This window comes from Hemicordylus capensis, chromosome 8 (assembly GCF_027244095.1).
Source record: "Hemicordylus capensis ecotype Gifberg chromosome 8, rHemCap1.1.pri, whole genome shotgun sequence".
NCBI classification, from domain to species: domain Eukaryota; kingdom Metazoa; phylum Chordata; class Lepidosauria; order Squamata; family Cordylidae; genus Hemicordylus; species Hemicordylus capensis.
Window position 1 is genome coordinate 7,180,194 of NC_069664.1, and position 26,780 is coordinate 7,206,973.

The following is a 26,780-nucleotide window of genomic DNA, read 5'->3' on the forward strand; positions in this document are numbered from 1 at the left end:
TGCCGCTAGCTCGTCTGTTGGCGACTCAAAGGCGAGCCTTCTCTGTCGTTGCCCCAGGACTGTGGAAGGCACTTCCTGCTGAGATTAGAGCTGCTCCATCCCTGTTGGCTTCTAGGATACAGCCAAACCTTTTAGTTAGTGATCAATAAATATTTAGAAGTTGCAGGTTCTGCACCTTGATGTTAGCTATCTGGTTCTGAAAACTGTGACAGAAAAGGCATTATGAATAGAATATTAATATCTGTACCTGGACTTAACCAAGAGGCCATCATAATCAAAAGAAGCTACCAGATATCTGCTTAATTTCAAAGAACAATGTGAGATTAGCACTTTCCAGAATAAATATAAATTATGTAGTTTCCATTCAAAGTGCGCAGTTAGGTCCTGGACCTGTTGGGAATTAAGTTTAGCAAGCATGTGCCACTGGATAGCAGCCAGAGGCTCCAGAGACCGTATGCCTTCTGTGAGGCCAGAGTCCCGTGTGCCTGCGTGTTTGTGTGTGTTCTCTGTAAAAAGTGTGGATTCAAAAAAGGGCTTCTGTCAAATGCTTGATTGTCACATAGTGTGAAACCAGTGAAATATTAGACTGATGTTTGATATGGAGGAAAGCTACCCTTATGATTTCTAAGAAGAGATCAAAAGCAAATTTGACCTGCAAACATGAATGTGCAGTGATTCTGTCCAAGAATCCTGTACCTTGCTTTTCAAAATTTTAACAGCTTTGCTCAGGACTGTGTGTTGTAAATGTAGTTATGGCTTCAATGGAGCCTCTGGACATGCAAATACTATAATCTGAAATGTGAGGAATGTGTGGCGATTCCTGCTTTATGGACCGTCTTTGATTCTATATGTAGAATTTTTCTTGTTCAGACCTTATTTATACCTAAAGTATTATGCCAACCAGTTGGTGTACCAGTTGCGCCCTTTCCTGGAGAAAGATGACTTCACCTTGGTGGTCGATGCTGTTTTAATGTCTTGGATTACTACAGTGCTTCTTAAGTGGGACTGACTGCCTTTGGAAAGTGTTAGGAAACCAGCTCGGGTGAAGTCAGGCTTTCTGGATCTACTTTTTTTTTTTTTTTAATTAGATTACTAGAATGCCGAGATCCATCAACCAGAGCCAAGTGCAAAAGAGTAGGTGATTGTGTACTCTTAGCTATAGGAACAAGGTGCATCTGAGCATTTGCTCCACCTAGAAAATTGTTTCCAGCACCAGATCAGTACACAAATCTGCTCCTCATTTTGCCCCAAGTTTTCTTCATTTCAGCAGTCTAATTTGGTGGTGGTAGGCGGAAAGCATTGTTGGGCTTGCTGACCATTTGGGGGTCAGAAACTCTTGTTGATCTACTCACCCAGAAATCTACCAGTAGATCTCTCTCTGCCTTCTGCCCACCATTGCTCCAGCTGGTTCTTAATACAGTGGCAAAGTTCTCATCATGCCCACCACAACAATCAAATGTCACCTATATTAAAAGATCTACATGGGTTACTAGTATGTTTCTGGATACGATTAAAAGTGCTGGTTTTAACTGTTACCCTAAATGACTTGGGACCAGGATATCCAAAGGACTGCCTTCTCCCTTGTGATCCTGCCTGTTCATTAAGGTCTTCGTCAGAGTTCCTGCTCCAGGTGTCTTGGTCCTAGAGAGTTGGCAACCAAAGATAGAGTCTTCTCAGTGAATGTGCCCTGTCTCTGGAATGTCCTTTCTAGAGAGCTATGACTTGGCATTATTCTTCTGCCATGAAGAAAACAGGTTATTTCCCTGTGCTTTCTCCCCTGAAGTTGCTGGTTTTATTCTCTTGCTGCTGATTATCTCTTGGATGATGTTTTGGGTTGTGTTTTACTGGATCCTAAAAGATGTATTACATGTGTCTTGTGGTTTCTTGTGGAAAATAAATGTTTCAAATAACTGAAATGAAATGGTGAGAATATCTGTCGGGGTTCACCTCAACACCAGCCCAGAGGAGACTCCATCAGAGCAGGAGGGGCCCATCCTGGCCTGGATCCCTGGACCCTCTAGTCTTTGGGGGCTGTTGCAGTGGGAGCTGGTTGCCCCCTCAGAGGAGCCTTGGAGCACTGCAGAGCCAGTACTCGCCAGGTGGTCCCAAGGAAGAGACAGGAGCCGCCTCCATTGCCCTGGGAAGAGTGGAGGCAACACTGTGCCTGGGTGGAGCTCCAGCAATGAAGGTGGAGTGTGAGCCTAGCAGCTCGGGGCCTTCTTCCCAAAGGGCCTACTTGAGAGGAGGGGAGGTTGGCTCAGATGTTTCTTCAGGAGTAGGGATCCAGGAAGGTTGAGGGCTCAGTCTTCCCTCTAACAGGGATTCCCAGATGTTCACTACAACTCCCAGCATCCCCAGCTGCAGTGGCCTGTGGCTGGGCATTATGGGAGTTGTAGTCAGCAACATCTGGGGATTCCTGTTAGAGGGAACACGGGTAGGGCTGTCCGCAGCTACTTACATCGTCAACTGGTACCAGCCTTCCACTGGTTCAACAGCTGCCATTCAAGAGTTCATGCTGCCTCGGCTGAGTCAGGTCCAGACAGTCTCCCGATAGACTCCCGCAAACATTGCTCACTTTTCTCCATCTCAGCTGTGCTCCTTCAAGTCACTCAAAACCCAAAGCCATGTGGCACCTCATTCAGCCAATCTGCTTAGCAGGTGGGTAGTCCGCTGGTCTTGCATGCAGTGTCTGCACATGGAAAAGTGTGACATCGGCCGGAGAAATCCAGTGCCACCTCTTACTCTTCTTTGCCTGATCCCCCTTCCGGTGTATCCTAGTCCAGAAGTGGGAGTGCAGGGAACCTCCTGTGCGGAAGTGCCTCAGCAGCGGCTAGGCTGGGAGGAGTGCTCTATTTCCAGCCCGGCACTGCTGGCCTAGCTGGCTGAGAGGCGTCTGGCTCCCCCTCGAGTGATGTCATGCTCTTCAGTGGGTTATTGGAGTTGGCAGCTGCTTGCAAGGGAAGGAGCTGCCGCCTCCTCCCCACTGTGCCTCGAGTGCTTCAAGCCTGGAGAAGAGCCTCCCACCTGCTGCCGGGTGGGCTAGGAAGGATGTGTCTAAGGAAGCTGCCTTATCCTGAGTCAGGTCTGTCCAGCTCAGTATTGGCTACCCTGACTGGCAGTGGCTCTCCAAGGTTTCAGGCAAGAGTCTCTCCCAGCCCTGTCAGGAGTTGCTGCCGGGGAGTGAACCTGGGACCTTCTGCATCAAAGCAGATGCTCTACCACTGTGCCTTGCTGCCCCCCCTGCCCCGGGGGGGAATTTCTTACGCCAGACAGTGCTCATGTGTAGTCACCCTTCCAAATGCAAACCAGGGCAGACCCTGCTTAGCAAAAAGAACAATTCATGCTCAGTACCACAAGACCAGCTCTCCTCTCTCTCTCCTAAATGCAGGCGTTGCATGTTTCTTTCAAGGGCCCATGAACTCTTTCCAGGGCAAATGCAGTGACCTTGTCATATATTCAGGGTCCAGTTTAAGTGAATGGACATGTTTTTCAGACTCTGTTCTGAGTTGGCTTCCAGCGTACATGAACAGCATTAAGCTAACTAGGTCTTGTACTGGCCCTTGACTGTGGGTTGCTTCCATCACATACATAACAATGTATGCCAGCTGAGGTGCGCATGGGAGTACCCCAGACTTGTTGAGCCTATAAAGTTAAGTGTGCCGTTGAGTCGATTTGGACTCCTGGTGCCACAGAGCCCTGTGGTTTTCTTGGGTAGAATACAGGAGGGGTTTACCATTGCCTCCTCCCGCGCAGTATGAGATGATGCCTTTCAGCATCTTCCTAGATCGCTGCTGCCTGGTATAGTACCAGCGGGTATTCGAACTGGCACCCTTCTGCTTGTTAGTCAAGCATTTCCCCACGGAGCCACTTAAGCGTATAAAGCCGCCTTCTCTTGGATCAGGCAACTGGTCCATCTAGTTTAGTATTGTCTACATTGTCTGGCAGTGGCTTCTCCAAGATATTGGCTAGTGGTCAATGTTTTAACTCTTTGTAAGCCACTTTGAGGTCAAAGATACCCTAAAAATACAATAAATATTCATATCCTATCTTTCTTCCATGATGGAACTCAAAGCAGTATGCAGGTTCTTCGGGACTTCTGATCAGACACTGAACAGACTCAGACCGGTTTATTTTTAGCAAGATTGCTGTATCACACGGTTCAGACTATCTCTGGCAAAACTCCAGAAACTTTATAAACGTGGAAAGCATTTATTCATGGAAAACAGCTGAATTCAGGCCTTGGCCATTGTTCTTTGGATCTAGGAGCCAGCCAGAGGACACATGGCAAAATTACTGAACATTGGTGGGGAGGATAAATGAGCTTCTCTGTATCCCCTATACAAATGGCCTACTTAAAACAGAAGCAGGGCTGCCTGGGACAAACAAAGGCTTTTATTAAATAACTCTACTTCTGAATATTCTAGGTGCCGTGGTTAAATTCCTAGGCACCATGGCTCCTGGGCGCCTGGGATTTGTCAAGCCATGAGTGAGTTTATCATCAGGTACATGAGAAAGGAAACACAGAAGTCAGCATGTTCTGTAAAATACTGGCCAAAACTAGTTGTTGAAAGTAACAGAACAGGGCACAAAGTCAAGAAACCATACTCTCTTTTATAAAAACAACTTAGTCTAGGTAAAACTAGTGACTACATGGGCCAGCTGATTCTGAGCATTTCAGCTACATTTCAAATTAGGCAAACAGCTCAAAGCTGAAATGTAAAGAAGATAGATGACTCATAGGAGGAATCAATTTGCACTGCTTACTTGGAATCACCATAGAATGTCTGGTTTACCAGCAGAATGTGATGGATGTATAGTCAATGTAAATGCACACCATTAACAGAAAACATGATAGCCCACTATCATTTCATAACTTTTTGCCTGGAGGAATGTATCAGGCAAAATGATAACTTGGTGGCCACACTGGAGACACTTTGGAGACACTTTGGCTAATGCAATACAAATAAAGATATGTTTGTTTCTAATATAAAATAGTATTACAGTGAGTGAGCTGTGACCCAGAAGTGCCTGTTCAGAGTTCACCTCTGCCGCAAATCCATTGCTTTCACCAGCACTCATCCATGCTATGAAGATATAGAATACTCTGCCCTACACAGGGGCATTGTAAGAATTACTGAGATTGAGGAAGTGCTTCAGATACTCTAAAAGCAGTAAACAAATGTATGATAAAATAAATCATAAATAAAAGTAAATAAAAATATGACAAATAAATAAATGCCAGGTAAGAAATCCCAAATTCTGCACTCAGAACAAATTATGCCTGTTGAGTGATTCTGTGTGCATGTTGTGCATGTTCAGTGTCTTGGGTTGTTAAATAATGCTATGCAGGTACAAATGCAGCTGCAAATGATATGAAATCCATGTTAACTATTTATTGGTGCTTTGGTGTGTGCAAGGGACCCCCTCCCCAACATTCCTCCCAATTAAAAATCTTTGGAAGTGTGTGTCTTCTGCTTGAGATTAAGGATACAAATGAATATATATTGTAGAGACGTAATCTTATTCCCAAACTTGGGGACAGATTCCTGGTTCAGCCACAGTAGGAAGCCCTGGTTTCCATTGCACGAATGAGCTGTGCACTTGTGTGCATCTGCCCCTCCTCTTTCATAAGAGAGGAGGGGAAATAGTTCCTTAGAACAGACATATATGGATTACTTTAAAGTGAAAGTAGGAGCTTTCTCTCTCCTACAGTGTGAAAGAGGAGAATGGAGGGAAAGATCCAAGAGGAGCGTGCAAACCCACATCTTGCAGGGGCTTGTTAACATAGTGGGAAGCCCGTGGCTTTCTGTTATGTCTAAACTGGGTCCGAGAGTGAAGCGTTTTTATTTTATTTTATTTATTTATTTTACATATTTTTATACCACCCAAAACTTGCGTCTCTGGGCAGTTTACAAGTAAAAACATTAAAACATTAGTTAAAAACCAAAACAACATATTTAAAACATAACAATTTAAAAAAATTAAAACAATATTCTAAAACGACATAAAAAGCAATCAAATCAGTATCAGTTAAAAGCCCTGGGTGAACAGATGCGTCTTTAAAGACTTTTTAAAAATTGTCAGAGATGGGGAGGCTCTTATTTCACTAGGGAGCGCATTCTAAAGCCTTGGGGCAGCAATGGAGAAGGCCCGTCCCTGAGTGGCCACCAGATGAGCCAGTGGCAACTGCAGACAGACCTCTCCTGATGATCTCAATGGGCGGCGGGGTTCATAACGAAGAAGACGTTCTCTTAAATACCCAGGGCCCAAGCTGTTTAGGGCTTTGTAGCTTATAACTAACACCTTGTATTTTGCCCAGAAACATATCAGCAGCCAGTGTAACTCCTTCAGTACAGGGGTAATATGGTCTCTCCTAGATGACCCAGAGACCAGCCTGGCTGCCGCATTCTGAACCAACTGGAGTTTCCGGACTACGTACCAGGGCAGCCCCATTTCTGGCAGCAACTGTTGCTGTGATGAGTTTGCCCCATCTTTATTGCTATGGATTGGGTGGTCAGGATTTTTAACCTTTTCTTGTCAATGTTTCTTAGTGGCTGTGGATAGTTCATGAATGGGTAACTCATCTGCAGTGGTGGGGGTAGTGGTGGCTTGTCCTAATGACCAGGGGTCATGAAACGTTGGCTCTGTTCACCAGCCAGACAAAAACGTTTTATTCGTCGAATTATGTTGGTACATTACTTGCCAGGATTTCTTTGCTCGTCGGGCATCATTCCCCACTCGTCACAGACAAGTGAAGGTATCTAGCTCAGTTTTGTCTTCACAGACTGGCAGCGGCTTCTCCAAGCTTGCAGGCAGGAATCTCTCTCAGCCCTATCTTGGAGATGCTGCCAGGGAGGGAACTTGGGACCTTCTGCTCTTCCCAGAGCTGCTCCATTCCGTAAAGGGAATATCTTCCAGTGCTCACACTTCTAGTCTCCCATTCAAATGCAACCAGGGTGGACCTTACTTAGCTAAGGGGACAAATCATGCTTGCTACCACAGGACCAGCTCTCCTCTCTCCTAGCTGGGGTTGGCTGAAATTGGGGATACAGCCAGCATTGTGGGGTTGGGGGGGGTGGATGCAAGAGTTGTTTTCTGGGAATCTGGTACGCTGCCTGCCTTAAAGGAATGCATTTGCTTTCACTATTCTCCATTTGTGTGAATATAACCAAAAACAACAAAGACACCATAAGTTTCCAGCACTCTCTCATCCATATGTATATGTGAACAGGGCTGGCCCATATACTACACAGACCTAGGCAGTTGCCTAGAGCAGGAATTCTCATCGTTGGGTCCCCAGATGTTATTGGACTTCAGCTCCCATAATTCTCAGCCCCAGTGGCCTTTGATTGGGTATTATGGGAGTTGAAGTCCAATAACATCTGGGGACCCAACGATGAGAATCCCTGGCCTAGAGCACCAATTCTTGATGGTGGGCCACGTAGGCATTGCCTCCAAAATAAACTGGGAGCTCTCTCTCACTGTATCCCCAAAGCAGTGCAGGCTAGTCATTTGCTGATCATCTGTGCAGGCTGGTCATTTGACCTGGTCACTTAGCAGCCTGCATGGCTCGAGTTAAAAGTTGGGGACCTGATTTCTTGACTGAGATGACGACTCCAAAGCCAAACTTTGCCCAGGGCTACAAAAAACCCGAGGCCGGCCCTGTATGTGAACCTGCCTTCTACTGTGTCATTCCATCTAGCTCAGTGCTGTCTATTCTGTCTGTCCATGGTTCTCTTACAGTAAGTCCCAGGGCTTTCCTGTCCTTACTGTCAGTGTTCTCTCTAATTTTTTTCATCTGTGTACAGAATGAGTTTTGTTCTGGGTGGCAATATCAGGACAGTGTGTGCGCACATGCATTCAGAGTGGGACCTTCCTGATTAAACCTGAGCGGGATCTAAAATAAACTGAGCAGACATCAAAAAATGTATGAGCGTGCACACACACGCACACCTTAAAGGGAACACTGCTTACTATTTCATATCCTTTTGAAACTGGAAGTGCAAGGAAGTGGACCTTGGATCTTCTGCCTACAAAGAATGTGCTCGGCTACTGAGCTGTGATCAAGGAAACTAAACTCAGTAATGCTATCTCTGGAACTTCTCATCACTTGGAAGCGGGAAGCACATAATGCTACTTTGTTCTGCTAATAAAGCATCACTAATTGAATTGACTCTGGGAAATACATGTTATTTTTTCCCATTTCGGCATGCCAGCTACTAGGTGCTTAGTGAACAATAAATGTTGTTCTGAGTATTTCCTTATTTCCGTCCAAGTGCTGTCTCTGGTGTTCATGTCTTGTCCACGGTTGGTCAACTTGAGGCCCTCTAGCTGCAGTTGGACTACAACTCCCATCATCCTGGGCTGTTGACCATTGTGGCCAGGGATGATGGGAGTTGTAGTCCCACAACTGCTATAAAACAGAACGCTGGGCCAATGCAAATAGCGGTAATAGTGTGCATTTGCAATATTCAGAGGTTGATGTTTTTCCTTGCAGAAAAGGTCAAGGGAATGCTTTGGCTCTGTGTGCAGCCCATCACTCCTGCAGACAAGAACCCACAAGGTCTGGCAGCAAGGCAAGTTGGGGTTGCAGGACCCTGGAGAGCTCCAAGTGAGCAGCTTGTTGCAGTGAGGGCCAGAAGGTGGAATGAAGACTTGTCCTTCCCAGGCTCTGCCTTCCTGCCTGGAAAGCAGAGAGATTTAAAGGGGCAGTCCTGTAGTCTGGAGTCTAGCACTCCTCCTCTACTCTATCAAGTCTCTCCTGGCCCATTGCTCATGTGCAGGCTCAAGGGAGAGCAAGGTTCTTGGTGTAGAAAGGGCTGGTTCTTTGAGGGGCTCGGCTTAGTGAGTCCTGGGTCTCCAGCTGTGGGGCCTTCTGGGCGGCGGGCCCAGGCTTCAGCCTGGTGTTGGAGCTGAGAACTTGGACTGGGTCCAGGCTGGTCATTCCGACCCAGCTGCACCCCCTTACTCAGAGGTGAGCTACTCTGACTCATACTGAGCTACTGCTCATGGCAGAGGGCATGACAGTGTGTATGTATGCAAGGAGGATACGAACTTCCAAGGGTACAGAAAACGTAAAGCGTAATGCTTCTCCCCACCCCCATCCACCCCCGGTTCAGGCTCAACAAATTTCAGCCCTGTTGTCTTCCTTGTGGGCAGCCTAGTAATTCTTATGCCTAGAAGCATAAGAGCTACTAGGTCTGTAACAATAATTGGGAGTCATAGCCCTGTAATTAACACCCCAAAATCTTCCCACCCACAAAATGTTGTACTCTCCTGCTTCCCTGCTGGCTTTTTCTTCTTGTTGGTGACAAGGGTTTTATTTTAATTTATTTGTTGCTGTTGCATCTCTTCCAGGCATCAACAGCTTCAACAGTGCTTGGAAGCACTGAGAATTCCTGGCACCTGGTTGGTGCTGGTTGCCATCTTTTTTTAATTCTTGGATGAGGCAGGAAATGATGCAGCATCATGTCTTAGGGTCATTTCCTACTTCATCTTAGAGGGAAAAAGATGGTAACTGGCAGCAGTTGACCACCGGGAATGTTCTTGGCACTTCCAGGTGCTTATCTGCACCCCCTGGAGTTAATCCTCTCCTTGTCTTTGCTCTTTTGGGTTCCAGCCATTTCCTTTTCCCTTGTATGTATATATACACTCATCTGAGAGAGAAGGGGAAAATCGAATTGGGTGAAAAAATAGGGAGATTGGAACACTATGTTGAAATAGAAAAGATTGCTTATACTTCATGTCAGCCTCAACACAACTTGGAATATCTGGGAACTGTTCTGTGTGCGTGTTGAATATGAGTTGTTGTCCCATAGTTTGGGTTATTGAAAGCATATTCTGCAGTAGTGCCATAAATTATATAGTTTGTACACAATTTATATGTCAAATATGTGATAAAATGGTGGCTGGAACTCTGAGTTGGGTGCCAGTGTAGAAGTCTGTGTCATGCTGCCTTCTAAGGCAACCAGGACAGTTCACACATGGACATATAAATAGAAGTGGCAATTCAGCAGCTATTTTTACCACCGGAACAACCATAGAAACGTAGGGTGGCTTTACTTCTTGTGCTTGTTACCTGACCTGAAGGCGTCAGCTGCTGTGGATTTTGGCAAGCCTGGGACACAGAAAGCGGCAGTGCAAACATCCTACACACTTCTCTAGCCCCGTCCTAGAAGGACCATTTTTGGCAGTGATCAAACTTAGTTGCCTGTACACAGACTTTCGGCATAGGTTCTAGTGCTGGTAGCTTCCAGGAGAACAGGCTCAGATCAGGGATGGTATCACAGAGAGGGGTGTGCACGAACCGGTTCACCTCAAACCAGGCCAGTGTGACAGTTCAATCACGGACCGGAGGCGGTTCGGTCCCGGATCAAACTGAACTGAGCCCAGTCTAAGGGTTGAACTGGGTTGAACCGCTTTGGCAGTTTGAGGGGGCTATGCTTGTAAAGGGGAATTGGGTGAAGATTCCCCTTTACAAACAAAGGGGTGGGAGAATCCTTTAAAAAACTTATAAAGAGCCTTTCCAGTCTGGCAGTCATACTGCTTCTCCTAGAAGGTCCCTGGCAGCCCAGCTGTGCGACGTGGCTCCGACATTGACTGGCCTCTGTCTGTGCAGAGCCGCACCACACAGGCAGGCTGCTGCGGAACGCTAGGGGCCTTCTAGGAATGGCAACACAGCTGCCACTAGACCAGTAAGGCTCCTTAGAAACCCTTTTTAAGGATGCCCCCACCCCTTTGCTTGTAAAGGGGAATTCTCACCGGATTCCCCATTACAAGCATAGCCCTCAAACCGAGTCGAACCGGTTCGACCAGTCGAACCGAACTGGCGGTCTGGACCAGTTTGCAGACTTGCAGTTCGGTTCCAGTTTGAACCAAACTGCAATAAACGGCTCTGTTACAAACTTCTGGCCAGGTCAGCCTCCCAAACAGATTGGGATGCTTCTGGACCGATTCAAACTTGCAAACTCTGTGACGTTCACAGAGACTGCCATAAAAACAGGAGACATTTACTTCTGCAGGCCTTTGCTTTGAAATGGTGGCCTTGTAGCAGTGTTAATTAAAAACCAAATGGGGATTTAATTTGAAGGTTCCTTTTTCTTTAGGTGTCTTTTTTTTGCTCCTGAGAATTTTGGTTCGTGAATGCCTAGAGCAGCGTGTGTGTGTGTGTGTGTGTGTGTGTGTGTGTGTGTGTGTGTGTGTGTGATCCCCCCAGCCCCACTCCCTTTTAATGTTCTGGTTCAATTTGGCTGAAGGGACATGTAGCATTTTTCCTGCTTTTTCCTAAGCACTCTGGTTTAGCTGTGGGGTGAACTTGCTTTTTATCTTGTGACAAACCACCAAAATGTTTCACTGGTGGCTTCTGGGTACATTACCAGCTCAGTGCATTACCAGAGAGGGGCTCCCCCTTGCCAGCATCCTGCATGGCACTTCTCTGCGGGATCAGGTGGACTTGTGTGCCTCAACTAATCCTTGCAGTTCACTCTCAGTTCTACAGCACCTTGCTGAGAAAATCCTTTCGAGAGCAGGCCCTCCATCCAGCCTCTCTTAACCTCAGTTCATTTTATTTGTTAATTTTTTTACTTCGCCCTTCTCCCCAAGGGGCTCATTGTAGTTCTTCACCCTCCTCCTTTTATCCTCACAACAGTCTTGTAAGTTAGGCTGAGAAATTGTGATTAGCTGATGATCACCAAGTGATCCTCATGGCTTAGTGGGGATTTAGGAACATAGGAAGCTGCCTTATACCGAGTCAGGTCATTGATCCATCTAGCTTAGTAGCTGCTCTCCAAAGTTTCAGGCAGGGGTCTCTCTCAGCCCTACATGGAGATGCTGCCTGGAAGTGAACCTGGGACCTCCTGCATCCAAGCATACACATACTCTTTCCCTTGAGCTTTATCCCCATCCTCATCTTACAGCACTCATGTGTAATCACCCATACAAATGCAAACCAAGGTGAACCCTGCTTAATGCTCGCTACCAAAGACCAGCTCTCCTCCCCTAAGGAGGCTCCCCATGCTGACACCCTAATCTGACTGAGCAAGCCATGGGATCACTCACTTTGTCCAAGTTCCGTTCAGCGTTCTCTCTAATCTTTTTTCCATCTGTGTGTGGAATGAGTGTTGTCCTGGACAGCAGTATCAAGGCAGTGTGTGCACACCTGCATTCAGAATGGGGCCTTCCTGATTCAACCTGAGCGGGATCAAAAAAGAACTGAGCGGAGGAACACTGGTTCCCTTCCCAGAGTGATGAACCCTCACTTTCCTCCATTATGGTTAATGGATGCAGTACCATCAATCATTATTAACACTAACCAGATTTTCCACTTAACTGGGGGTTGATGTTGGTTAACAAGGAAGCCCTGAAAAGAATGTCAAGCTAGATTACACCGTTTCACTTTAAAAATAGGAAAAAATTGTTTTCACAACAGTCTTGGGGATTGACCTGCAAAAGAATTATGTAGCAGCATTCATGTTGGATTACGTCTTTAGGTTTAGAAACGTTTGCTGATGGCGACGTCGAGTAAAGCAGCGGTGCCAAGGAGTCTCCGAGGAAATAATAAAGAAAAAATAATATTCAGCAGTCATTATCATTGGGGTGTGGGTGGCAAGTGCTGAAACCAGTTAAGCACTTTGAAATGCCCTAAAGACGTGGGGAGTGGGGTGGGGGAACAAAAGAAAAGTTGTCATTTGCACGTTTTTTAAAGAGCAAAAACTATATTTCCGAATAGAAAGTTCAGACTACTTTTGAATTTTCCAGTGCAATTTTCCACGTCTTTCTCTTAAGGTTCCCTAGATATAAAGCATTTTTCCTTTGCCAAGGAAATTGTTGGAAATTGCTCAGTGATAATGAGCAACTATAAATCTCCAAAATTAAAGTGGCACGCTTGTTTCCCAGCTTCACGCTTGCGGTGCATCAGTTATGGTGGCAAACAAAGCCGTTTGCGAGGAAAGGGCTCTCACCTGCATCTTACAGATGGCAAACCAATACTAGAGCAGTGGGCTTAGTACAAGTCAGCTTCCCATGTTCCTGTGGTCAGAACGGCGATGTAAACAGGAATGCCAGCTGTTGAGGATGAGGCGGTAACTCAGTGGTGGAGCATCTGCGTTGCATGCCGAAGGTCCCAGGTTCAGTCCTCAGTATCTCTGGTTAGAAGTCTGGGAAAGACTCCTGCCGGAATCCTTGGAGAAGCCGCTGCCAGTCAGTGTGGGCAGTTTTGCACTAGATGGACCAGTGGTCTGACTCGGTATAAGGCAGCTTCCTATGCAATAGCTCTTGGATTCCTTTCTGAGCACAGCATGTTGGCAAGCAACACCTGTAATGCAGCTCTCACCAAAATAATATCACGACTTTCTAGCACAGTAGTCGTTATACTCCAGTTTTCACACTAAGCGCTTAATCTACAAGGCAGAGTTCAACTGCTTTAATATAAATCCAGAAGCTGCACAATCTGGCAGTACCTTCAGGAGCAGCCAAAACGAGACAGAGTTTTGAGCATCGTGTGTTTGCAAGTTCTCCAGAAAGCTTACTGCTCAAGACATTGGTTGTCACTTTGCTTGGGCCTAATCAAAGGTATTATCAGATTGTGACTCTTGGATTTTTGCTAATAGACCAACACCTATGATTTTTCTCTACTGAGCCAGCCATGTGCTTGGGTTTAATATAGTAATTCCCTTTTCCCAAGGGATCCTGGGAATTGTGATTCTGTGAAAAGGGGCTGAGTATCTGCAGCACTCTCACCAAACTTCACTATTTGGGGCAGATCACTTTCTCACACCCTACTCCAGGGAGTTGTTAGGTTAAGCTGGAGCCCTGAATGCTTTGGAGGAAGGCTGAGATAAGAATGCAGTTGTGTTGTGTTTAAGTGGCAGCAGGGAGTCAAATTCCTTGTGATCAGAAGCCAAGCACTGCTGCTTCCCTGGGTCCAAGAAGCCCAAGGGAAGTGGCAGGGGGAGATTGCTCATGGAGCTGCCACCACAGGCTTTGTATGCAGCTTCCTGTCTTAATTCTGCTGTAAATGGCCAATAGCCCTTTAGGTGGAAGAGAGGTGACACACAACCCCTGTTGTGGCCATGGGCAGTTCTTGGCCTGCCTACTTTTGAGCTGTGTGTTAAACACTGGACCTTGCTGAGTTGGCTACATGCTCTCTTCTGCTTCTTCTCCTCGTGGTCGCAGCTTTTTATTCTTTAAAACTATGGGGGGGGGGGGGGTGAGTGCCACACTCTGGCACTCGGGTGCCCCAAGTGAGCAGCAGTTTACAAAGCTGCACTTGAGACCCTCTTTTGTGCTGCTTGATGCATCAGCCAGAGATGTCTGTGTGTGACTGGCAATATTCGTTCTGTCTTTTGCTTAAGAAGTAGCTTTCAAGGAAGGCGACGTATTGAAGATTCACTGCATGGACACCTAATAGCTGAGCCAGAGTGAGCGATTGCTTCTTGAGAAAGAAACATATATAGAAAATACAAAAGGCCACTTAAATTAAAGTGGAACCCCAAGGTTTTCCTCTGCCTGCTTTGCCACTATCCATGTTACAGCATCGTGCATGTGCTTTTTCAAATAAGTGCTTAGGTTCAAATCACTTTTGTAATGCTTATTCTGGGCTGCTGGAAGGTGAGTGGAATACAAAAGAAAAGGAGACTGTTGAATTGCACACCATCAGTCTTGAACCTTCCTCTCATGTGACGGCCTCTGAAGACAATCTGACAGAAATTCAGATTGTTTAGGGCAAGGGTTCTCAACCTTGGGTCCCCAGGTATTGGATGACAACAGTGGCCAAAGGGGTGATGGGAGTTGTACTCCAACAACATCTGGGGACTCTGTGTTGAGAACGCCTGGTGTAGGGAAATCATTTAGATATTAGAATTCACACTCCGCAATTTCTAGCTTTGGTTGTGGGGCATAGAGCTCTTGTCATGCCAAGCATGGGTGATTATGTTTTCTAGAGATTACAGGCGGGAAACCCTTAGCAAGTAAGATGCTTGAATGGAATTTACTGGGTTTTTATTAAGGGTGTGCACAAAACAGATTCTGCGTTTCGTTTCAAGCTCGAAACAAAACGTAAAATGCTCAAAACGTTTTGTTTAAACAACAGCCAAGCCGGCTGTTTCAGTGAAACAAACTCGAGATGTTCTGAGTGCCATTTTAGAGGGCTTTTTTTCTGGGGATAGCTGGTCTACTAATTGGGGTCAACAGGTAGACCAGTCCTCCAAAATGGGCCAACGTGCTAAGTCTGGAGCTTAGGCCTGGTCTACTTTCTAGTTGAAGTGGGGTTGTTTTATTTCAAGCTCAAAACAGGCCCTTTATTTGAAGAGCATTTTGTTTCAAGCTCGAAACAGCCCGTTTCGAGCTTGAAACGCTTTGTACATCCCTAGTTTGTTTGTTTGTTTGTTTATTCAGTTTCTATACCACCCTTCCAAAAATGGCTGAGGGCGGTTTTTATCTAATGCTGTTTGGAGACGTAACTATTTTGGACTTTGCACTTGGAAGATGAGTGCCGACTGCCCTGGGTGGAGTCGTGTTTTGTTTTTGTTTTTTAATGTACTCCAAGTTTTGTCGCTGATCCAGCTCTCTTCTTTTTTGCAGGTTGAGAGAGATTTTGAACGAGAGTATGGAAAGCTTCAGCAGTAAGTATTCTCAGCCAGCTTGTTGTGGTGAATGTTCTTTCCTAGGCCTTGCATGTGTTTTCTCTCTTGCGTCCAACTCCAGTTTGGATTCCCTTTGGCTCCTTCTCCTGTGTTGGTCCTTTGCCTTTTCTAGAACTGCCTGTTAGGCCTAAGGGCCATTTTACTAAAGGCAAAATGTCCACTCAGGAGGCACATCCACGTAAGAATGACTGTGGCATTCCTATATGGATCACTGCAGGCCTTGACAAATTTTATTTGGATCTACGGTAGGAGCCAGACAGCAGGCACCTGACAAAATTACCGGACTTACTGGTGGACTTTTTGGAAGGGGAGGATAAATGGGTTTCTCTTTATTTCCTTTACAGGTAACAAACTTAGAACAGAAATAGGGTTGCCTGAGACAAATAAATAAATAATAATAGTATGGCACTGGAAGGGAATAAATATTTTAAATAAATAAATAAAGATTAAATAACTCTGCCTCTGAATATCCTAGTGTCGGCGCCATGGTTAAATTTCTAGGCACCATGGCTCCCTGATGCCTGGGATTTGTCACTCTGGATCACTGCCTTTGAATTCTGCATATGTGTCAAGTGCTGGTTGTACACACCCTGGGAAACAACAGTTGTCTACAGCTTTTCATCACCTCTGTGGCACATGGGTATACTTGTGTAGGATTGTGGCAAGTGGTGATCTATCCACACAAAATGCATTAATTCTTTCACACAGACTCCTTCCCTCTAGGAATGTTTTAACTTGGGGAGCAGCTCACGCTTCCCTTTAGTTTGACTTCTGCCTGGCTCTTGACCGTGAATTGGCCCACTCTTGATGATGTCACCTCGACTTGGCTGGTCTTTCTAGAATTGTCTCAGTTATAGATCTCAGCCTGCCCTCATAAATCTCTGCCCCTGCAAAGATTTGCAGCCCCTCTGGTGGTCTCGGTCCTGAATAGAAGCATCTCTTCCCCTACTCCCTTGGTCTATTGTGAGACATCCATTTCAGCCCTTGGCAGCCATTTCTTCACCTTTTCAGCAGCAGAAGAGAAAAGTCCTGAACCTAGCCACAGTTGCCAGAGGAGGCAGAGACAGTGGCCAGGGCAGATGCCTGCTCCCAAATTAAATTCTAGGGTTTGTCTGTGCCCATTTCATCAAGGTGAGGAGGGGAATTGTTCTGTGTGTGGGTGGGGCAAAGAATGCATCTGCAGATTGCCCTATAACAGGGATGTCTCCATCATACACTTTAAAAAAGAAAAGTAAAATTGTTTGCTATTTTAGACTGGAAGATCAGACTAAGAAGCTCCAGAAAGACATGAAGAAAAGCACAGATGCAGACCTAGGTAAGTAATGTTGGTGAACTAACCGGGAAATAAAGCCTTTTGGAATCTTTCTCAAGGTTTTACATTGGACATATGTTGTGTAGCTGTAAATTTATCTACAATCCCTTGAGTCCCTGTTGAGCTTCCTCAATAGTCAGAGCATCTTCTTTTACATAAAGACTCGGAACCTGTGGCTTACCAATGAACTACTATGAATCAATAGCAAATTCTTTTAATTGGCTTGTAAGAAAAAATTATCAAGGGAGTTCTGGTTAATGCTAGGCTTAGCTTGGTTTGGCCATGACATAGTGATAAGCGTAGGAAGCAATGAGTGAGTTGGTTCCCTTGCTCTCTCTGTCTTTTTTTCCTTTTTTTTTTATGGACACAGCTGTTTGCTTCTAAGATTTCAGAGAGAAACATCTGGCTTGCAGGTGTTTCTTCTGTACATTAGCATCATCCTGCTGTGTAACTTCTTCAGTAGGAACCCCATTCAACCGCATCACACAATAAAGGGGTTTAAATAAACATAGGTAAAGCGAGGAGACTAAACAATCTGGAGGCTTGTGGAATAGGAAATTGCAATCACCAGTGTCAGAGTATAGCTGGGTAGTCTTAAGAGGCTTGCATCTATTTTGCAACAGTTACTCATTGTGGGAAGGAAAAATGAAGCTCAGCTTTTCTCGGGATCCCCAAATTCTCAATTCTCTACCATCCCCAAGTTGTGGGAAAACGTGAGCCTTGGGGCGGGGGAGGATGGATATTATTATTGAGCCTAAAATAAGATTCTCCAGTTCTGTTTGCTAGAGAAGAAATGGCAGAATTTCTGGTTGGCAACATGTCTGTAGTTTCTTACCTGTGGTCTGAGCACGAATAGCAGCATTTCAGACTCCTGGACGGTGCATTATTTCAAGGGACTGAAATGCAATAAAAAATGTTAGCATGAACAAATCCATTTTTTTACACGTGTGTGTATGTATTAAATATGCAACATGGGTCAATTTGACCCATTATTTAATTTTCTATAAATAAAGTTCAAGCTTACATAGTGCAGAAACTGCATTTAAAAAATTGTCTCGGAATATGACCACCAAAGCTAAGAGTGAACTACAGAGAAAACTTGATATTCTGGACCCTGATATTCCAGATTTCACATTTTCCGGATAGCGAAACCAGAAGTTCAGCCATTTTGGTTCCTCTTTCTGCTCCTGACTGCTGCCCTGGGCATATGCTGTGCAACTTTGTGCAGAAAATCCACTTTCTGTGACCCAAATAGTGTTTTGTGTGGTAGTGTACACACTTTTTAATTGTTGCATCTCTTTACCTTGTCCCGAAAGCATTACAACACACATTTTGTGTTGTAAAAACGTGTCTTAGCAACTTTTGTGACCATGTGCTTTTTGCCTCCGTTTTCCGCATAGTCTCTAAATCTGGACTAACCTTCCCAATTAGTCCCAATTATTGAGGTTTCTCTGTAAATAAAACCTGTGACGATGAGTTGGTGGTAGAGTCATGATAGTGTCTGTTCCGCCCTACCTAGATGTTGGACTACAATTAAGTTGTTTAACTTTGTTTTAATTTGTGCTGTTCTACTGTAAACCGCCCAGAGACATGAGCTTGGGCGGTATATACACATGTTAGATAAATAAATATCAATAAATAATAAACTTCCACCATCCTTGACTATTGGCGGCTGTGACTGGGTATGATGGGAGTTGTAGTCCAAGAACAGCTGGAGGGCCGAAGTTGTGCAAGCCTGCTTTATTTTAGAGCTATGCCTGCAAAGAGCGCTAATTCTGAAGACGCTCGGAATTGACGGTCTCTGTGCATGCATGCAGAGAAAGGATGGATGTGCAGAGTCTATGCGCATGATGCACAAATGTTCCAGGTCTTGAAGATCAATTCCAAAGGCTTAAAAAGGCCCGCAGGGCCATTGTTAAGATTCCCCTCGTAAGAGTTTCCTTGCAGAGGATTCCTCTCTCCCTTTCAGTGGGCGTATTTATATGGATTCATTTCAAGCCCCAAAGGAGCTGTGGGAGGACTCTTTTGCATCCCACCCCCCACCCCCCAAGCTTCATGGCATCATCACACATTAGCTCAGGCCCTGTCCACTTAGCAAGAGATGATTTTGCATTTAAAGGCATGTCATCCTGAATTACGGAATAAGGATGCGAGTCTTTTTAAAATTCCGTGTCTCCCTGGTGGTGAGTGGAAACTGGACTGAATGGGGCTAGGTAAATCCAGTTACACAGTCAAGTCCTCTGGAGGGCCCTGGCGCCTTGTAACCATGAGATGTGAGGCTGTAGCTGGAACGGGTTGCTAACATGCTTTTTCCAGGTCCATCAGAAGCCTGGTGGAGTGTGCTCCACTGGGGTTTTTTCCAGTCTCCTCCTCCTCCCTAATGATGGAAGGTTTATTATTTACCCTGCCCCTCCTGCTGGCTCAACTCTCCATCTTCTGCAGCAAGCAGTTACTTTCCTCCATACAAAAGAGAAGCTCCATATATAGATAGCACCACTGGTACCTACTACACAGGCAGTATAGTACAAATGGGCATACAAATTGCAAGTGCATGCATTTCAGAGATAGATTCTAAAGCATATTTGAATGTGGAAATGGTGCCTGTTGTTTGGGAATGCTGGTGCAAAAGATCAGTTCCTTTTATTCCCTCCCCCCAACAGAGCAAAGATGCCTGGGAAATTCTTCTCCCTCTCACATAACACTAGTACCAGGGGTCATCCCATGAAATTGATTGCCAGGAATTTAGGACCAGCAAACGGGCGTACTTTTTCACACAACGCATCATCAACTTGTGGAATTCTCTGCCACGAGATGTGGTGACAGCCAACAACCTGGATGGCTTTAAGAGGGGTTTGGATAACTTCATGGAGAAGAGGTCTATCAACGGCTACTAATCAGAGGGCTATAGGCCACCTCCAGCCTCAGAGGCAGGATGCCTCCGAGTCCCAGTTGCAGGGGAGTAACAGCAGGAGAGAGGGGGGCATGCCCTCAACTCCTGCCTGTAGGCTTCCAAGTGGCAACTGGTGGCCCACTGTGTGAAACAGGATGCTGTACTAGATGGGCTTCCTTGGGCCGGATCCAGCAGGGCTGTTCTTATGTTCTAAACATCTCAGTAGTGGTACTTCATTGCCATTTTTCACTTTATTTAGTGGCCTTCCTTCTCAGCTTTTTTATTACTTTGCTTTTAGATTTTTATCTCCCCTGGTGATACATACACAGCTCTATTGATTTGTAAACCCAGAGGTAAAATAAAACCAGATCCACTTCACTCACCCTGGTGGATGATCTACACTAGGAGTTAGAGAAGGGGAATGCATCCCTAATGATTCTGCAGGACCTCTCAGCAGCATTCACTACCACTGACCATGGTATCCTTCTGTATCACCTGGCAGTGTTTGGGCTGAGCATTGGACCAGTTCTTATTCATGGGGAGGTTCCAGAAGGTACTGCTGGGGGCTCTGCTGCTTAGCCTCTTGGTCTTTGGGGTGCTACGGGGTTTGATCTTGTCCCCCAGGCAGTGTTCTCTCTAATTTTTTTCATCTGTGTGCAGAATAAGTTTTGTTCTGGGCGGCTATATCAAGGCAGTGTGTGCACACCTGCATTCAGAGTGGGGCCTTCCTGTTTCAGCCTGAACGGGATCAAAAATGAATTGAGCGGACATCAGAAAACTTGTGAGCACATGCACACGCCTTAGAGGGAACACTGCCCCCCCATGCTACCCAACCGCTGGTGGAGGTTGTCCAGAGATTTGGGCTGCAGTACCATCAGTATGTAGATGACACTCACCCCTGTCTCTGTCTCACTGTGCCTTCAAGTAGGGAGCCGGTGAATGTGTTGGACCACGGATTTGGGATGGTGATGGGCTCCTGGATGTGGGTGATCAGGCTGAGGTTCAATCCTGACCACAAGGGTAAAGAGGCATCTTATCTTAGTCTCCCATGAAAGCATCTTACATGGCATCTGAGTCTAGGTCCAGGTAGCACTCCTTACTGCTTGCCCACCCACTTTTAGTTCTGTCGGGTGCTGTTCTCCTGCCCTCTCTTTCTAGTTCCTTCCCCACAGCGGCGCGGCTTGCAGCGTGCCAGGCCAATCCTCTGCATGTTTTCTCCGGAGCAAGACCCACCCCACCCCACATTCATTGGGGCTTATTCCCAGGTACATGCAGAGGAGTGCAGCCTAAGCAGAAACCTTTGCTTTGCCTTCATTATCTTGTCACAGCTGCCATAGGATAATTTTTGCAAATCTACTTGGAAACTGCGGAAGCTTAATAGGCTGCGATTTGTTTCGTTGTGAAAAAGCCGCGTTGAGACTGTGCGGTGCTTAACGCTCCGTTGAGGAAAAGGCAGGCTCTGTGAGCATCCAGCCACCGTGTGCTCTTTTAAAGAGAGCCTTGCTCCTGCAGCATTGGGAGTGGTGCATTTAAATCGTATGGACTTGATTACATAGTTGCTATTATCTCGGCATTTAAACAAATTCATTAATCGCTTTTCTTCCAAGACATCAGTTAGTGTTCCTGGAAGGTTTCCCATTAACATTTTAGGCTCTATGGAGTGTCTGCTCTTTGTGTCTCAGTTTACGTTGTAGTCACAGAACAACCAACTGAGTTCCTGAGAAGTGGGATTATTAAGCTCTTGACCCACCACAAGAGCCATCCTGGGAAAAGGCAGCACAAGGCATACAAGGGGGAAAGTGCAGACTCCGTGCCATCTTAACGTTAATTGCTCAGTGATAGCACTTGCTCAATGGGGCAGCATTAAGTGGTTTCCCAACTGAACTAACCCATTGATTTTACAGCTATATCCCGCAATTTGGCCCCCTTTTTAAGGAAATTTCACATAATTAGTTGCCCCGAAAGTGATCACTTCCCTATGAATCTGATCTTAGGCTGGAAGGGAAAGTGCACCTGGATTGTAACCAGGTCCCAATTAGAGAGGAGGAGCAATGTTTGCACTGAGTGAAATGGTCCTCCACTCAACAAAATCGAGTAACTACGCTCCTAAGTTTACTACAAGCTTGCAGTTTACCAACAGCCTTAATTACCGGGCCGTACGACTTTCCTGAGACCCCGATGTTTGAGCACGATGGTAATTTGGTCCAGTTATTACACCCAGTACTTGCTACTACGAAGTCTCTATCTAACAAGACTGGGAAATTGTCTTCTCGCCCATGGTTTGACGCCGGCTGCCAAGAGGCAAAAAGAAACCTAATTTATGCGTTTAAAGTATATGCTCAAGGTTCCAACATATACAAGGCCCAAGGTTTACTAGAAATGAAGAAACAGTATAAGAAATTATTAAGGGGAAAGAAAACATCAGCTATCAGGGAGACCTGGTTGCTGCCGCTAAATTGAAGAGCCAAACAGTGTTCTAGTGCCTTGTGTCACAACCACTGGGAGGGGACCTCTCAACCCATCGTGAGTTATACCAGCTTGGGTGTGGGGATGTCATTTCCATGCACTGTACACGCAGGAAGGCACCTCTGTGTTTAGATTAGAACTAGACGTCGGACTCTTGCCATGTTGGGATTCTGTCACCTGCTCCGCAATTGAAGCAATTTCAGCCTGGCGAGGCTCCAGGGAGTGATTTTATAACAACTGAGGCAATACGTAGTAATTTGGAGTGGTGGGCTCCCGTATTAGCCTCTCTCTTTACTTATATAGATTGCACTGCAAAAGTACCTAAAGACTGGGGTGTCGCCATTATAGTACCTATGTACAAAAAGGGGGGAAGAGATGAGCCAGGTAATTATCGCCCAATTAGCCTTTTGAATGTCATCAGCAAATTGTACACTAAACAAGTTTGCCCCTGTTAGCTTGGCAAAGAGGCACCTTTTAACTTGGTGGTGATTCTCTTTATTTAGCAGGGGGAGAGTAAATGGCCCTCTCCACCCCCAGCACAGTACTTCCAGTGACTGTTGCTGGTGTCTGTCTTATGTTTCTTTTAGATTGTGAGCCCTTTGGGGACAGGGATCCATCTTATTTGTTTATTATTTCTCTGTGTAAACTGCCCTGAGCCATTTTTGGAAGGGCGGTATAGAAATCAAATGAATGAATGAATAAATAAATAAACACTTAAACAGGAAACTTTTAGACTGGCTCAAATCCAACAACATTCTGGCGCCTGAGCAGGCTGGGTTTCATGAGGGGCGTTCCCCTATTGACCAGGCTCATATCCTGCAGCACCTAGTTGAGAAATAAACCCATGCATGGCCCAAGGACTGCTCTGTATTGACCTCAGAGCAGCCTTTGACCTCATCTCAAGGGAAAGACTCTGGTTAAAACTTAGTGACTCCACCATTGATAAGCGCCTATTGTTACTTATATATAAACTTCATGAAGACTCCTGCCTGAAGGTCCGTTGCCGTGTTAGAGGACATATTTTGGCAGAAATCCTGACTCAAAGGGGTGTTAGACAAGGTTGTATTCTGGCCCCGATTCTGTTTGATTTCTATATTAATTCCCTGGTACCCCACCTAAATAGTCCAGATTTCCATCCACCCAAATTGGCTAATAAACATCTACCGATTCTGCTATATGCAGTCGATATGGTCATGCTAGCACAGACTGCAGTTGGGCTGAAGCGGGCGCTTGCGACATTAAGTGCTGATTGTGCAGAAGAGGCGCTAGAAGTCAGCTATTTGAAAATGAAGGTGATGGTCTTTGCCAAACGACCCAAGTCTCAATTATGGTCTATGAATGGCCACATAATTGAACAAGTGAGAATCTTTAAATATCTTGGAGTTGTTTTTCACTCTGCAGGAGGCTGAAGAGCGCACCTCAATTACGTAATCCAAAACGCTCAGCAATCAGCTAACGCTATCAGGTCCTTTTACTTTACCAGGGGAGCCCTTTTCATTCCAGCTGCTATAAAACGTTTTACAGCTAAAGTTTATCCGCAGCTTTTATATGGTGCCCAATTAGGCCCACTTGAGAATTTTACCCCCCTGGAAGTAGTATAAACTAAATTTTTAAGAACAATCTTCCAGGTACCATGCAGTGTTCCCAACACTGTCCTTAGAAGTGAGGCAGGAGTCCTTAGATTAGAAATGAGATTTTGGCTGAGCATCTTTATGTTTTGGTTGGAGCTGATTGTGGGCTTGGCTCCCCTAACACTTGTAGATTGTTACGCCTCGAAGTGGAAGGTGGCCCTGAGACACAAGTTACAATCTTATGGTCTCCCCCAGGAAGAGCTCCTCAGGATGGGGTATGATCAAGCCATGCGGGTCATCCAGCAGTGTGTCTGCAAGAAGAATTAGCAAAGTTGCCGAGAGGGATTTATATAGGCAATCAGTCCTTACATGTAAGGCCTGCCGAATATCTAAACAGTTTAACCACAGCAAAATTTAGGAGAGCTATGACTCTCACTCGCCTAATTGCACTCCCTACTGCCGTTCGAGAGGGGAAGTTCAAGAAACTACCATATACTGCCTGCCTCTGCCCTTGCGGCTCGGGAGCAATAGAAACTGAAACTACAGCACATGTAGTTCTTTACTGCACATTTTACAAGGATAGTCATACAAATTTTATTTCACCATTATTAATGGAGTTTCCTGGCCCCTCATGAGTTTTATTTAGATTACCTGCTGTCCAGTTTTGAAGAAACAGTCTCTAGCAATGTGGCCAAGTTTTGCTGCGTAGTTTGTAAAACTCGTAAAGAACTTACTACTTGATTGGATGTTGTTGTTATTCAATTATCTTGCTGGTCAATGACTGAAATAAAGTATCTATCTCAGTGATCATCTGAAGTAGTCACAGCTTCTGTGAACTTGCTACCTACTGATAGCAAAATACTCTTTGGGGAATTGTCTGTGTGCCTGGGGAGTTCCAGCATCGGTTGTGCCACTTTCATCACTAACAGATTTCCTCTTGTTCCTGGGTTCGGTCCCAATTGCAGCAATGTCCAAGTCAGCAGTGAAAATCTCATCTGATTTGCTGTCCAACCCACTCTGTGAGCAAGACCCCAAATTCCTTGAGATGGTGATGGCGCTGGACACAGCCATGAAGAGAATGGATTCTTTTAACCAAGAAAAGGTAAGCTTCAGAGGGAATGCAAGTGGACAGAAGCAGCTGTGTTGTTTGTCTTTGAGCTTTTTGCCAATGACCTATGCTTTCCTCTCCACATGGGCGAGAGCCTTCTCAGTGGTAGAGCATGTGTTTTGTAATAGGTTCAAGCCTTAGCATCAGAAGTATGGGCTGTGGTCCTGCCTTAATATAGCACGCACACAACTCAAACCATTTTCCTTGTCAATTGTTTTAAACAATTTTCCTTCTTCCAACAGGTGAACCAAATCCAGAAGACAGTCATAGAGCCCTTGAAAAAGTGAGTAGCAGCATTTCTATCTGAGCAACAGCAGGTGCTTTCATACAGAGGAACATGATTTAACATGGGGGTGAGCAATATGTATCCCCCTCAAGGCTCTCTTGTGAAGCCCATGAAAGCTTATGAAATCCTGCAAATCCCAACTTGCATTTGGGAAAGGGTGGGTGGGTGGGAATTAGTAGAACCTGAATTTCTAGCCCTCATTGCTACAGGGAGAATTTTTTGAAAATGTTAAGGGTGGGGGGGAATAAAGAATCCCAAATGCAAAGTATTTTGACTAGTTAGTCAGTATATCAGAATGCATGATTTTTTCTTCAAGGGCTGACTTGCTTTTTCTTTGACCTCTAAAGCTAACCCAGACATGCCATGCAAATTATGTTAATTATGTGCAAGGAAGGCTGCAGTCTCTTGCATGCTCTCTTGGAAAGAGAATCAGTCCTCCTAAATTCAGTGGAACTTACTTGTGAGTAAACACATGTGGAATGTGTGATATGTAAACACATCATGTAGGCTGTGCGAAATGTGATGTGGGTTTTTTTTGCTTAGGCTGGGCTCAGACCAGAAAGCATGCTCTGTAGTAGGCTCACGCATGGGATCCTAGGAAAGAAGTCTGAGTAACGCATGAGGGTAGAATTGGAGAAAAGAACTAAATTCAAATGTGCTCTTGCCCTCTTTCTAAATTCCTTTAGGAAGTCTACATTTTGCACATGCTGACTGATCCCCATGTTTGTGGCTGAGGGAGGAATTTTTTCTCTCAGAACTCTTAGCTCCCCCCACCCCGCTCTTCTGTGAGAGCTGGCCTTGCAGGAGTGGGCATGTATTAACATAGGGGTTAAGCAGGATCTGCCCTAGTTTGCATTTGGATGGGTGACTACTCACGAGTGCTGCCTGCTGTAAGATATTCCTCTGACGGGAGGGGACCATAGCTCAGTGGAAGAGCATCTGCTTGCATGCAGAAGGTCCCAGGTTCAGTCCCTGGCAGCATCTCTAGGTAGGGCTGGGAGAAACTCCTGCCTGTCACCTTGGAGAGTTGCTGCCAGTCAGTGTAGACAGTACTGAACTGGAAGGACCAATGTTCTGACTCAGTAGAAGGCAGCTTCCTAGATGTGATTTGGCTGGCTTGCTTGAGATCTTGGAATATTTGCTCTGAAGAACTATTTCGTGTGTGTGTGTATGATGCACTTCTGCAGAAGCACCCAAAAAAAATCCCTCAGGATGTTGCCTTGGCTCAAAATTCTGAGTATTTCAGCAGCGACTTTCTAGCTTTTATGGGTTGCAAAGTTGTGCTTGAAAGCATGTGAGTAATAAATGCATAGTGACTCACAGCAGCCAGGGGAGTTGCTAAATAAGCTTTCCTGGGGCCAGAGGGTGGGACTTCAGCATCCTGAACAGCTTTCCTGCCTCTTGCCTGCCAGAGCATAGTCTGGGGCCGCATTATACAGCCACCTTGCCGAGGTTCAGCAGGCTTCGTTCTGGTGGTCAGCGCTTGGGTGGGAGGGCCAGCTGGGA

The 26,780-nt window shown here is 45.6% G+C and overlaps 1 protein-coding gene across 3 annotated transcripts in view; it reads left to right on the forward strand.

Moving 5' to 3' along the window:
• The window catches only part of BIN3 (bridging integrator 3), a 127,460-nt gene that overhangs the window by 56,111 nt on the left and 44,569 nt on the right, over positions 1-26,780 (forward strand). For all 3 annotated transcript variants that reach the window (XM_053269480.1, XM_053269478.1, XM_053269479.1), the window contains 4 exons: positions 15,580-15,620; positions 16,895-16,956; positions 24,846-24,982; positions 25,231-25,271. In XM_053269480.1, coding sequence (XP_053125455.1) covers positions 16,929-16,956; positions 24,846-24,982; positions 25,231-25,271 — 206 coding nt within the window. In that variant the 5' untranslated portion in view covers positions 15,580-15,620; positions 16,895-16,928. The remainder of the gene's footprint in view (positions 1-15,579; positions 15,621-16,894; positions 16,957-24,845; positions 24,983-25,230; positions 25,272-26,780) is intronic.